The sequence below is a fragment of the Euleptes europaea genome, chromosome 1 (assembly GCF_029931775.1).
Source record: "Euleptes europaea isolate rEulEur1 chromosome 1, rEulEur1.hap1, whole genome shotgun sequence".
Taxonomy (NCBI): domain Eukaryota; kingdom Metazoa; phylum Chordata; class Lepidosauria; order Squamata; family Sphaerodactylidae; genus Euleptes; species Euleptes europaea.
In genome coordinates, this window is record NC_079312.1 from 19,726,520 (window position 1) to 19,738,924 (window position 12,405).

The 12,405-nt window shown below is 47.4% G+C and overlaps 1 protein-coding gene across 1 annotated transcript in view; it reads left to right on the forward strand.

The window, feature by feature from the left end:
• Positions 1-5,057: 5,057 nt before the first annotated feature.
• C2 (complement C2) overlaps positions 5,058-12,405 on the forward strand; it is a 47,335-nt gene continuing 39,987 nt past the window's right edge. Inside the window, exon 1 of the mRNA XM_056844632.1 lies at positions 5,058-5,106. Coding sequence (XP_056700610.1) covers positions 5,058-5,106 — 49 coding nt within the window. The remainder of the gene's footprint in view (positions 5,107-12,405) is intronic.

Sequence of the window (12,405 nt, forward strand, 5' to 3'; positions counted from 1 at the left end):
CATCTCTAGGTAAAAGGATGTCAGCTAATAGCACTGGGAGAAAATTTAACCAGAGACTTTTGGAGAGCCATTTCCAGCAGCATTCAATTGGGCTGTACCAGATGGACTGAGGGCCTAATTCTCTAGAAGGCAATTCCACCCATAACCCCAGCCACATCACTGTTTCAACACGCATGAGTGCCTGGGTCCAACTGCGGTTGTGCTTCTATATTAAATGTGTCCACTTCCACCGGGATATGGATGTGCATTTTAACTTGCATCCAAGTACACATTACTGAAAACAATGCAACCAGCATCTACATTCAGACATCCACCAGAGTTACTCCCACACTTTCCAATCCCACAAGTTAAAAATTCAGGGGATCCTATTCAGTTGTGTGTACCTCCTTGGATAGACTGGGGCATTTCGAACAGAAAAATATATTAACCAGGCATTTTTCCTGCACTGAAAACTCTTCCACCCATGAAAAAGGGTGATACTTATCAGTGCTGCATTTTTTCTGTTTCTTTATTACTTATTTTAATATTTCTGTCCCATCCTTAAGAGTGCATTTTACTGTGCATACAAAACAAAAGGTGCCAAGCCAGGTGCCCAGGGGCTGGAAGCAGAAATCGGCCATGGCTCCCTGGCACATGAACACGCTGTGAAATACATACACGCACAAACATCACAGGCAATCATCTCCACACAAATCGAAGCACTAATTTCCTGTTCACAAATTACCTGTGGAGAAAACGTGCCAGACGCTAGGTACAATTAACCACGCAAAGTTTGTGACATGCGAGAGCTGCCCAAGTATGCATTTTCACCACATGCAGGAGGGAGCAGAATGTGCTTCCTGATGCACATCTGTGCCAGCATCGCACATGACGAGTTACAAACTTCCCATACACGGGCTTTCAGGGTGGAGTAACGTCCAACATACAAAGTCCCTCGCGATTCTCTGGATCCTTTGCTCGTACAAATCAGATTGTGTGGGCAGCCATTCCCAGCGCTACACCTCTCCTTTTTTTTTTAAATGTAATTTTTTATATTTTTATAATATAAAACAAAATAAACAAATACAATAACAAAAAAATAAAAAGAAAATACAAAAGAGTATCAATTATAATAGAGTATCAGTTATAATTATACAAAGCTATAAAATTCAACAAAGCAAAAATACCCTTTTGACCCTCCACCCACCTTAAAAAGTGACCCTTCACCTGACTTCCGCAGAAGTGTCTAAACCATGAGAACTAAATTAAGGTCTGCGAAGTTATAAACCCATAATAAATTAATATTTTCAATTAAAAGTTCTCTATTATAAAAATATATATTCAAATATTATTCTAAGTTTAATGTTTAACTAACAGTTATGATTAAAGTTTATTTTCAAATTCTCGGCATTTTTATGTTGAACCTTGGGGTCCCTGCACCGAACAAAAAAGTCCTAGTGGTCCCTGGTCAAAAAAAGGTTGGGAACCACTGGTCTAAACAGTTTTGAAAATTGTTAATAGTAATAATAGAAAAGTAAGTAAAGTTCACTCACTAAAATAGTAAAATCCATTTTATCCCAATATGTGATGGCCTTTGCCCAGGTTTTTTTGAATTCTTCCATATCATTCTCATGTAAGAATTCGGTTAATTTGGCCATCCATACATACATCCATAATTTCCCTCTCCAGTCACGAATCGAAGGTTCATTCCCTTGGTTCTTCTAGGTTATCCGGGCTGTGTGACCGTGGTCTTGGAATTTTCTTTCCTGACGTTTCGCCAGCAACTGTGGCCGGCATCTTCAGAGGAGTAACACTGAAGGACAGTGTCTCTCAGTGTCAAGGGTGTAGGAAGAGTAATATATAGTCAGAAAGGGGTTGGGTTTGAGCTGAGTACTGTCCTGCAAAAGTAATGTGCTAATCATTGTCCTGTAAGTATCAAGATAATGTGCTAATGAGGGTGTGGTATGTTAATATGGAACCATTGTATCCTGAAGTGATCTGTTAATGTGTGAAATCCAAAGCTAATCTGCATGGCTATTGTTGAATGTTGTCTTTGTTAGTCTGGAGGTTTTCAGGACAGGAAGCCAAGCCTTATTCATTCTTAAACTCTCCTCTTTTCTGTTAAAGTTGTGCTGATGTTTATGAATTTCAATGGCTTCTCTGTGCAATCTGACAAAATAGTTGGCAGAATTGTCCAGTCTTTCAGTGTCTTGGAATAAGACCCTGTGTCCTGTTTGGGTCAGTCCACGTTCAGACCGCGGTCACACAGCCCGGATAACCTACAAGAACCAACGAACTCTGACCGTGAAAGCCTTCGACAATATTTTGTTCATTCCCTCGCTTCCAAACTTTAGCTAGTACAATTCTTGCAGCAGCAACACGATGTGGAGCAATGACCCCAGCATCACCACCCATTTCTTTCTCGTGGGGAACGCTGCACCTCTCCTAACCGCGTCTCCTGCCTCCACTCTGGGCACCCCAAGTCGCCCATGTGCACCCACTTTTTGCACGCTTGCTCTGCACATGCACAACGCATGCTCACCCTACCTGTCTGCTCCCCCACTTCCCATTCATCCCTTTCCCCCACGCACATTCAATGCAGCTCCCTGTATCCCTTTGCAAAGGCCCCCTTTCCATTCACAGACAATGTGATCCCCACCCTCCAGCCCCCCCGTCCACCTCTGCACCCCCCCCATCCACCTCTGCACCCCTCCTTCCTGCCCTGCTCAGCTTGGAAATACCCCTCCCCTCGCCCCCCCCCATTTCCCTGCCGCCCCCTTACCTTGCAGGCTGGGGCCCCCTCTCTCAGAGAAGAGGGGAGGGTGGGCCCCCAAACGGCCACGGCGAGAGAAAAGGGTTTAAAGGGGGGCCCCTTAAAGGGCCAGGCACCCAGCAAGGGGGGAGTAATATTTGTCAGCCACATGGAAAAAGTAGAGAAAGGTCAGTGAAAGAAGGGGCGGGGAGAACAACTTCCAGCGCGTGGCGAGATGAAGCCGCCGAGGCGCCTTTAACTGCGCTCCCGCCTCCCCTTTAAGGCCCGTGACGTCATTAGAAGGCGTCTAGGAATTTGATGGGCGGGGAGGATGGTTCCCCCCCCCCAAAATCACCTTGGTTACTAAGCCCGCCCCTCTCGTGGAATCACAGGCTTGCAATGCCATGCCATGCCATGCCATGCCCACCCTCGTTAAGTAGTCGGGGAAAGTGAGCAAAACTTGGGGTTTAGGCGCAGCAAGCTCGGCCGTCGGCTGTTGGGCATCCCTGGCAGATTGCCTTCTTCCTTTAAAAGCAAATCCTTGCAAAAAGATAGCTCACGATGGGTAGCCGTGCTAGTTTGTCGCTCAGAGGGATTCCTGTCTCATTGGCAATGCCGATTTCCCCGGGCCCAGATCCCTTTGAAATGTGGTGTTGGAAGAGAGTGTTACGGATTCCGTGGACTGCCCAAAAAACAAACCAGTGGGTTCTAGATCAAGCCTAAACTGAGTGGTTCTCAACCTTTTTTGCTCCTTGGTTCTTGTGGGTTATCCGGGCTGTGTGACCGTGGTCTTGGAATTTTCTTTCCTGACGTTTCGTCAGCAGCTGTGGCAGGCATCTTCAGAGGAGTAACACTGAAGGACAGTGTCTCTTTCAGTGTCACTGAAAGACAGTGTCTTTTTTGCTCTGTTCCCCCCTTTCACCATTGTTCAGAATATAATTCCCCCTTCCCAGGATAGTTGCAGATTAAATTAAAAAAACAAACTACAATTTTACAGATTGTACATAATCTACAGAACATCACACTTTGCTGAGTAATAGTCCCAATTCTCCCCCTGGAACCATAAAATCCCCCCGGGGGGGGGAGAATTCCCCCAATGTTGACAACCCATCCTAGAAGCTAGAATGACTAAACTGAGGCTGTCGTACTTTGGTCACGTTATGAGAAGACAAGAGTCACTGGAAAAGATGCTAGGAAAAGTTGAGGGCGGCAGGAAAAGAGGAAGACCCGACAAGAGATGGGTTGACTCAATAAAGGAAGCCACGGCCCTCAATTTGCAAGATCTGAGCAAGGCTGTCAATGATAGGACGTTTGGGAGGACATTGATTCATAGGGTCGCCATGAGTCGGGAGGGACTTGACAGCACAACACACACAAACACGCACACACTACCCCTCTGCATATCACACCTAATCCAATTACACCTGTTAATTGACATTTACATTGCCATTGTATGACTGATTCACTCGTCTCTACTTAAGGATAGATGGAATCACAGTCTAGCTGTAGCTGAAGAAGGGAGCTGTGCCAGAAATTTTGTTAAGTCTTTAAGGTGCTACTGGACTCTTGCTCTTTTCTAATCCTTGCAAAGGGCACACTTCTGGCGGGGAATTAAAATGTAAGCACTTGCAGCTCAGCTGGGGGAAAGGGGGCGAGTGTTTGGCTCCTGACATGAGGACTAATGTTTGCACGACTTGTGGCCTTTTCATCTTAACCCCCCCCCCCAAAAAGGTTGATATTGCCTGTTGAAGTTCAGCCATCATGCATTCTATGAACATAGGAAGGTGCCTAAGACTGACAGCACAATCCAGGGACAGAATTGGGGGAAACCAGATGATGCAGTCTGGAGAACACATGAACACATGACGCTGCCTTATACTGAATCAGACCCTTGGTCCGTCAAAGGCAGCATTGTCTACTCAAACCGGCAGCAGCTCTCCAGGGTCTCAGGCAGGGGTCTTTCACATCACGTACTTTGCCTAGCCCTTTGAACTGGAGATGCCGGGGATTGAACTGGGGACCTTCCGCATGCCAAGCAGATGCTCTACCACTGAGCCACGCTACGACGGAGTCAACGCAGTACACAACCATGAATAAACTTTACTGTGAACTAGGGTTGCTAGCTCCGGCTTGGGAAATACCTGGAGATTTTTGGGGCGGAGCCTGAGGAGGGTGGGTTTGGGGGAGGGGAGGGCCTTCAATGCCATAGAGTCCAATTGCCAAAGCAAAGTGATCTCTATCGGCTTGAGATCAGTTGTAATAGCAGGAGATCTCTACTTACCACCTGGAGGTTGGCAACCCTGCTCTGAACACAAACCTCTCAACCATGACACAGGCAATGGAGAGGGCCCTGCCCCATGGGACCGACAGGCCAGGTAGCATGGGCTCCCTTATTGGTCCAGAGGGGACGTTGGCTGCTGTCCTTCACACCAGCCATCAGATCTGGGTTGGGAAATTCCTGGCAATGTGGGTGGAGCCTGTTGAGGGCAGGGTTTGGGGAGGGGAGGGGCCTCAGCGGAGTACAAAGCAGCCATTTATTGTCACTTTTTGTAGTCCACTGTACTTGTGGAAATGTTTTGAAACACAATACATATTTTGTATCACTGTACTGAATTTTTCCCGTGCCAGTTTCCAAACCTAACGGTATTAGCACGGAGGTGCTTTTTTTCTTGTTTTACCCCTGGGAGGTTGGCAACCCTACTGCAACCCCACTGCAGCGGAGCCGGGGGATGTGGCTGGCCAAGGGGTGTGGTGTGGGGCCGTCCATCAGCTGGCTTGTGGCCCATAGAACTGGCTGGGCCCAGCCATTCCCCCACCCTGGGTCCAGCGCTCACCCTCAACAGGGCAGATTGGCGAGGGCTAGAGAGGGCTCATCACCACCGTCCAAGGCCACGTCTGCCTCCATGGAGGCTTCAGGGCTGCTGCTGGTCATGGGGTGGGGGCATGGCAGCGCCACTGCCCTGGGCAGGGGGCTGCTTCTACCCACCTGAGCCCCCAGTCGCTGCAGCAAGGGCAGGCAGCATGGGCCACCCCATGGCACTATCCCTGCCACCATATGTGTCCCCAGACCCTTTCCTTCCCTGGGGTGGTTCCTACAGTCCACCTGTGCCTGCCCCCCGCCCCCTAGGGTTGCCAGGTCCCTCTTCACCACCCGCAGGAGGTTTGTGGGGCGGAGCCTGAGGAAGAAATTAGGAAGAATTGTCTAACAGTCAGAGCGGTTCCTCAGTGGACCAGGCTTCCTCGGGAGGTGGTAAGCTCGCCTTCCCTGGAGGTTTTTAAGCAGAGGCTAGATGGCCATCTGTCAGCAATGCTGATTCTGTGATCTTAAGCAGATGATGAGAGGGAGGGCATCTTGGCTATCTTCTGGGCATGGAATAGGGGTCACTGGGGGTGTGGGGAGGAGGTAGTTGTGAATTTCCTGCATTGTGCAGGGGGTTGGACTAGATGACCCTGGTGGTCCCTTCCAACTCTATGATTCTATGAAGGCGGGGTTTGGGGAGGGGCGGGACTTCAATGCCATAGAGTCCAATTGCCAAAGCGACCATTTTTCTCCAGGTGAATATCAGCTGGAGATCAGTTGTAATAGCAGGAGATCTCCAGCTACTACCTGGAGGTTGGCAACCATAGCCCCCCAATTCTATTTCTTTGCTGCAGTGCTGTGAATTTGAGAGGTCTAGCACAAGAAACTAGTAAGTATTGTTATTATTATTATTAATTATTTACAGCTTTTGCCAGTTACTCCCTGGCAAAGTAAGTATTGTTGGATCTGGCAGGTACAAATTCAAGACAGTGAGAGCTAGTGTGGTTCAGTGATTATTGTGTCAGGCTAGAACCAGTGTTCAGACCCCTACTCTGCCACAAAGCTCACTGAAGCCAGTTACTCCCTTTATCAGCCTAACCTACCTCACAGGATTGTTGTGAAGACAAATGGCAGCGGGAAGACCCAGCAGCACCGCCCTGTGGCCCTTTGAGGCAGGGAAAAACTGTGACGGGCACAAACCACTAAAATGTATACTTGGAACATTTAAGATTGCCACCTGTGGACTGTTTTGGGAACTGAGCACCCCCGAATTGTGTGGCCAGTGATGATCTGTATTTTCAAAGAAGGCAAAATTCTATAAACAAAGTTCATCTGGTGTTTTCTTCAGTTACAAAAAAAGTTTGTGCTGGAGGGGTTAGAGATGTAAAAAAACAACAGAAAAATCCAGGTGGGGGACTTTCTTTTCTATTATTTTTTTCCCCCGGGCACTTATTTCCATTTCTTCTGATTGGAAAATTGGGAAATGTGGAGAAGCTCTGTGAAAATTAAACAAACAAAACTATCACTTATTTTCTTTTAGAATGAGTGAAATGTTCTAAGAAGGGATAGGGTGCAAGAGTTTGCATCTCTCTCACTATAGCATTGAGCGTATTTGCTATTTTGCTTGTAGAAAACCAAGGCATTTATACCCTTAAATTCCATAGCTGTCTATTAATACAGTTTTATATGCTGTCGTACTTTGGTCACATTATGAGAAAACAAGACTCACTGGAAAAGACAATAATGCTAGGGAAAGTTGAAGGCAGCAGGAAAAGAGGAAGACCCAGCATGAGATGGGTTGACTCTATAAAGGAAGCCGAGGCCCTCAGTTAGCAAGACCTGAGCAAAGCTGTAAACGGTAGGATGTTTTGGAGGACATTGATTCATAGGGTCGCCATGAGTCAGAAGCGACTTGATGGCACTTAACACATATGCATATACTAAGTTATAAATTATGCATTTTGTATTGTTAAAACAGCAAAATAGGTTTAGGTTTGATAGGAAATTGTTGCATATATATATATTCACACACACACACAGTTTTTCTCCCCAAATTTCTGTAGTTCGTGGGGGGTTTTTACAACAATTTTTTTTTCATGGCTTCAGAATTCCCAGAAATTTTACATCGGTGGGGTGATTTTGGCAGGCAGCTGTTTTGGAGAAAATATAATGCATCATGCTCTCTTTTGAAAATTAAAATAGCTGTGTAGAATTATAAAGGACTGCTGAGACGATTAGGCATTAGCAACCTGTTTTCCAGTTTCATAACTGGGTACTCAAGACAATATTGTGGGTCCGGCAGGTGCCTGCCCATTGGCTGCACTACACCAGTTGATCTGAATTGTTGACCGGTACGTAATCAGCCTTCCATCCTTTCCGAGGTCGGTAAAAGAAGTACCCAGCTTGCTGGGGGTAAAGTGTAGATGACGGGAAGGCAATGGCAAACCCACCCTGTAAACATAGTCTGCCGAGTAAAGGTCGGGATGTAATGTCACCCCATGGGTCAGGAATTACCCGGTGCTCGCACACCTTTACGCAATGAGAACAGATTAAAAGACAGCAACTCCCCCCCCCAAAAAAGTATATCTCTCTACTGACACTATATCAGTTGTTATCTGTGGCAAAATCAAGGTTGCCAGCTCCAGGTTGGGAAATACCGGGAGATTTTGGGGTGGAGCATGAGAGGGGGGGTGGGATTTGAGGAGGGGAGGGGCATCAATGGGGTATAATGCCGTAGAGTGCACTTTCTAGAGTGGCCCTTTTCTCCAGGGAAACTGATCTCTGTCACCTGGGGAACACTTGTAACCCCAAGAGATCTCCAGCCACCACCTGGAGGTTTGGCAACCGGCTAAGGAATTATTCGGTACGCAGCCACCAATGCACTAAATTCTTTACTTTTAAGAGAAAACCTGCAAGTGGTAAAATATGTACTACTTTACAAGATAAATTATCATATGTACTTTTTTTACAATATGTTAGAAAGTTGTTCCATTCTATATACAGGGAAATATATATACACAGATAAGTCACTGTTCTTATAATCTCAGTGGAACAATGTCCCGTATTAAGTTGGCAACCCTAGGCAAAATGGGAGTTGCGGGAGGGGGTTGGATGTTGTCTGGCCCTTTAAAAGATGTGGCGGGGTGGTGGTGGAGTAGCCTTGATTCCTGGCTTGGCAAATGTGCAACAATCACAAGGGTTTACGGGAAATGAAAGTGGGGAGGTTATGTTTGTACAGGGCATGTTTTGCTCTCACAGCACCCTGCAGAGATAATGATGCAGGCTGGCTTTATAAGTTACCGACCAAAGAAACCTGAAGCGAAACATCAAGTATGGAACAGCTCCCCCCCCCCAAATAAGCACACTAGCATCACACAGCAATCTTTTACTCCTCCTATAGCAATGGAATACATATATCAAAGCTTGTTAGTCATGACAGTTAAATGGGTTGCCAGGTCCCTCTTTGCCACCTGGAGGAGTTTTTTGGGGCGGTGCCTGAGGAGGGCAGGGTTTGGGCAGGGGAGGGACTTCAACGCCATAGAGTCCAATTGCCAAAGCGGCCATTTTCTCCAGGGGAACAGATCTCTATCGGCTGGAGATCAGTTGTAGTAGCAGGAGATCTCCAGCTAGTACCTGGAGGTTGGTAACCCCAGTGGTCACATTCAGTACACCCGAAAAGTACCAGACAGAAACCAAAGGAAGGGTACTGCTGTCATGCCATTCTTGCGCCCAGAATGCCATCTGCTAGGGTTGCCAACCTCCAGGTGGTGGCTGGAGATCTCCCACTATTACAACTGATCTCCAGGCGACAGAGGCTGTTACCACACTAGGTATTCCAAGCGATGTATCAAGAGTTTGGAAATGTTATAAAAAACATCACTTTAAAAGGGTTTTTGGATGCCACGGCTAAAAAATGGTTGGAAGACGTCTTCACAGCTAAAGGGGCCAAACAAAGTGCGAACAGTATTTTTTATAACATTTCCAAACTCTTCATACATCGCTGGGAATACCTAGTGCGGTAACAGCCAGAGATCAGTTCCCCTGGAGAAAATGGCTGCTTTGGCAATTGGACTCTATGGCGTATATTGGAGATCTCCAGGTGCCACCTGGAGGTTGGCAACCCTACCTCAGGTGCACGTTCTGGCAGAGCTCCTCTGGGGCAGCCTCTGGAACAGATGGGGGGGGGGGAGCTACCCTGAAAGGATCTCCTGTAGTTTCCTGCTCTCTCCCCCTAGGGTTGCCAGGCCCCTCTTCGCCATTGGTGGGAGGTTTTGGGGGCGGAGCCTGAGGAGGGTGGGGTTTGGGAAGGGGAGGGACTTCGATGCCATAGAGTCCAATTGCCAAAGTGGCCATTTTCTCCAGGTGAACTGATCTCTATCGGCTGGAGATCAGCTGTAATAGCAGGAGATCTCCAGCTAGTACCTGGAGGTTGGCAGCCCTGTCTCTCCCCCCCCCCATGTTTCCGGCTCCTCAGGTCCTCCTCTGAGGCTTCTGAGTCGGAATCCGGAGCCAGGTCATGATGCTGTCAAACCAAAGCATTAAAAAAAAACCTAGGGCAGATCTTTTTGCAGCCTTTTCCTGGGTCTTCTAGGGGATGCATAAACTACTCTGCAGCAGCCAGCGAGCTACCCGGTCACTGATGATACCCCTGGTTTCGCTGCTCAGAACTAAACAGCCGACAACTCAGCACAGAAGAGACTAGCCCTTTTATGAGATGTTTGGCAGAAAGCAGCAGCCTTTCAGTGTTCTTGCATAATCCCCCTTCCTCTCACCCCACCCCAGGTATCCTTTCTCTTTCGAGCTTTGAAGGAGGATCCAGCCGTTGCCCAGCCTCTGCTCGGTAGCTGAAAAGTTTGGGTTCAAGATCCCCATTTTGCAGCTGCGGCAGCTGCACGAAACGCAAGCGGATGCCTGTTGGAAACGGAGGCCGCACCATGCGCCTTTCCCTCTGTACCTTCATCTTTTTGGCAGGTAGTCGATCCTTTGCCACTGGGGAGTGTGTGGAGTTTATCCAAGTGGGAGTGGGGCCAGAAACTGCCCTGGATTGCCTGGTTTTTTTTTCCTCTTTCCCCTTTTTCGCTTCTCTCTCCTTTAATAATAATTCTTCCTCCTCCTTTCTTTTTAATGGGAACTCTTTTCTGATGTCCTTTCTTCCTTATCTGTACTCTAAGATTGTAGATTTGCCTGTTGATCCATGGAAAAATTCCCCAAACAGCAATGCAATACCTTGGTCCTGGGACTAACCAGAATATTACAAAACAGAGACCAAGGTCCAGAGTTCCCTAGAACTGGATGTTGACTCCATATTCTGGTTACTTTTTCGGCCCTTTCTCTTCCCCATTCTTTACATTTCCGTCATTTTTCTCCAGAAGGGCAGCTGAGTTAATCAAACAGAGAAAGAAAGACTTGAGGTGTCCGACAGGCTATCAAAGCTGCCCGCGTGGTATAGTGGGTAAGAGCAGTGGTTTGGAGCGGTGGACTCTGATCTGGAGAACTGGGTTTGATGCCCCACTCCTCCACATGAGTGGCAGACGCTAATCTGGTGAACTGGGTTGGTTTCCCCACTCCTTCACATAAACTGGGTGACTTTGGGCTAGTCACAGTTTTCTTTGAGCTCTCTCAGTCCCACCTACCTCACAGGGTGTCTGTTGTGGGGGGAAGGGGAAGGGAAGGTGATTGCAAGCCGGTTTGATTCTCCACCAACTCTTCTTCTCCTCCTCCTCCTCCGATTCATTGTGGAATAAAATTGAATGGAATTGAGCCTACTGCATCAGATTCCTTGAATACCTTAGCTGGCAGATATAGCTATAAGATAGAAGCAAAAGAGGTCTACGCAGGAGGGATAAAAGACTAGTGGTACATTCTGTGATATCTTTATGAGACGTTTTCCATGATGGGTAGCTATGTTAACATGTAACTGCAAAATAAAACAGTACTCCTTCGCTCCTAGCAACTGCATCTGCCTATTGTGTTTCACCCGGTACTCCCTTGATGAGATCTGACAGGTTAATCATACTTTGTTGGTTAAACATACTTTGCCTATCTATCAACGGCTAGGAGTGGTCGTTCTCACCCATTATTTGTGTCTGAGGAAGGGAGCTTTGACTCTCGAAAGCTTACACCCTGAAAATCTTGTTGGCCTCTAAGGTGCTACTGGACTCGAATCAGTTTCGCTTGGAGAGGGGCCCTCTTGTGAACAGGTCTTAACCTCTCTACCTAGGGATGTCAGCCTCCAGGCAGGATCTGGGGACCCCCCAGAATTACACCTCATCTCCAGCTGACAGAGATCAGTTCCCCTAGAGAAAAAGGATGCTCTGGAGGGTGGACTCTACGGCATTGTATCCCAGTGAGGTCCCTGTCCTCGCCAGGCTCCATCCCCAAATCTCCAGGAATTTCCCAACCTGAATCTGAGAACCCTACCCCCCCATCCCTAGGATTGCCAGGTCCCTCTCTGCCACCGGTGGGATGTTTTGGGGGGCAGAGGGGTTCGGGGAGGGGACTTCAATGCCATTGAGTCCAATTGCCAAGCGGCCATTTTCTCCAGGCAAACTCATCTCTATCAGCTGGAGATCAGTTGTAATAGCAGGAGATCTCCAGCTAGTACCCGGAGGTTGGCAACCCTACCCATAGCCCACCGGTGGCCAGGGGGGGGATCTAGTATCCATTTCTACCCCCCTCCCACCTTTCCATTTGCTGCTTTTATAAATGTATCTGCCTAATGGAGGAACTCGTCATGAATCCAATGAAGTGAGATTGTGGAAGTTTATGCTTGAATATATATAATAGTTTTTAAGATGCCACTGGACTTGTGCTTTTATAAAAAAGTATACAAGGTAAGGACCATTCCGAAAAAAATACAGTAATTTTAGATAGT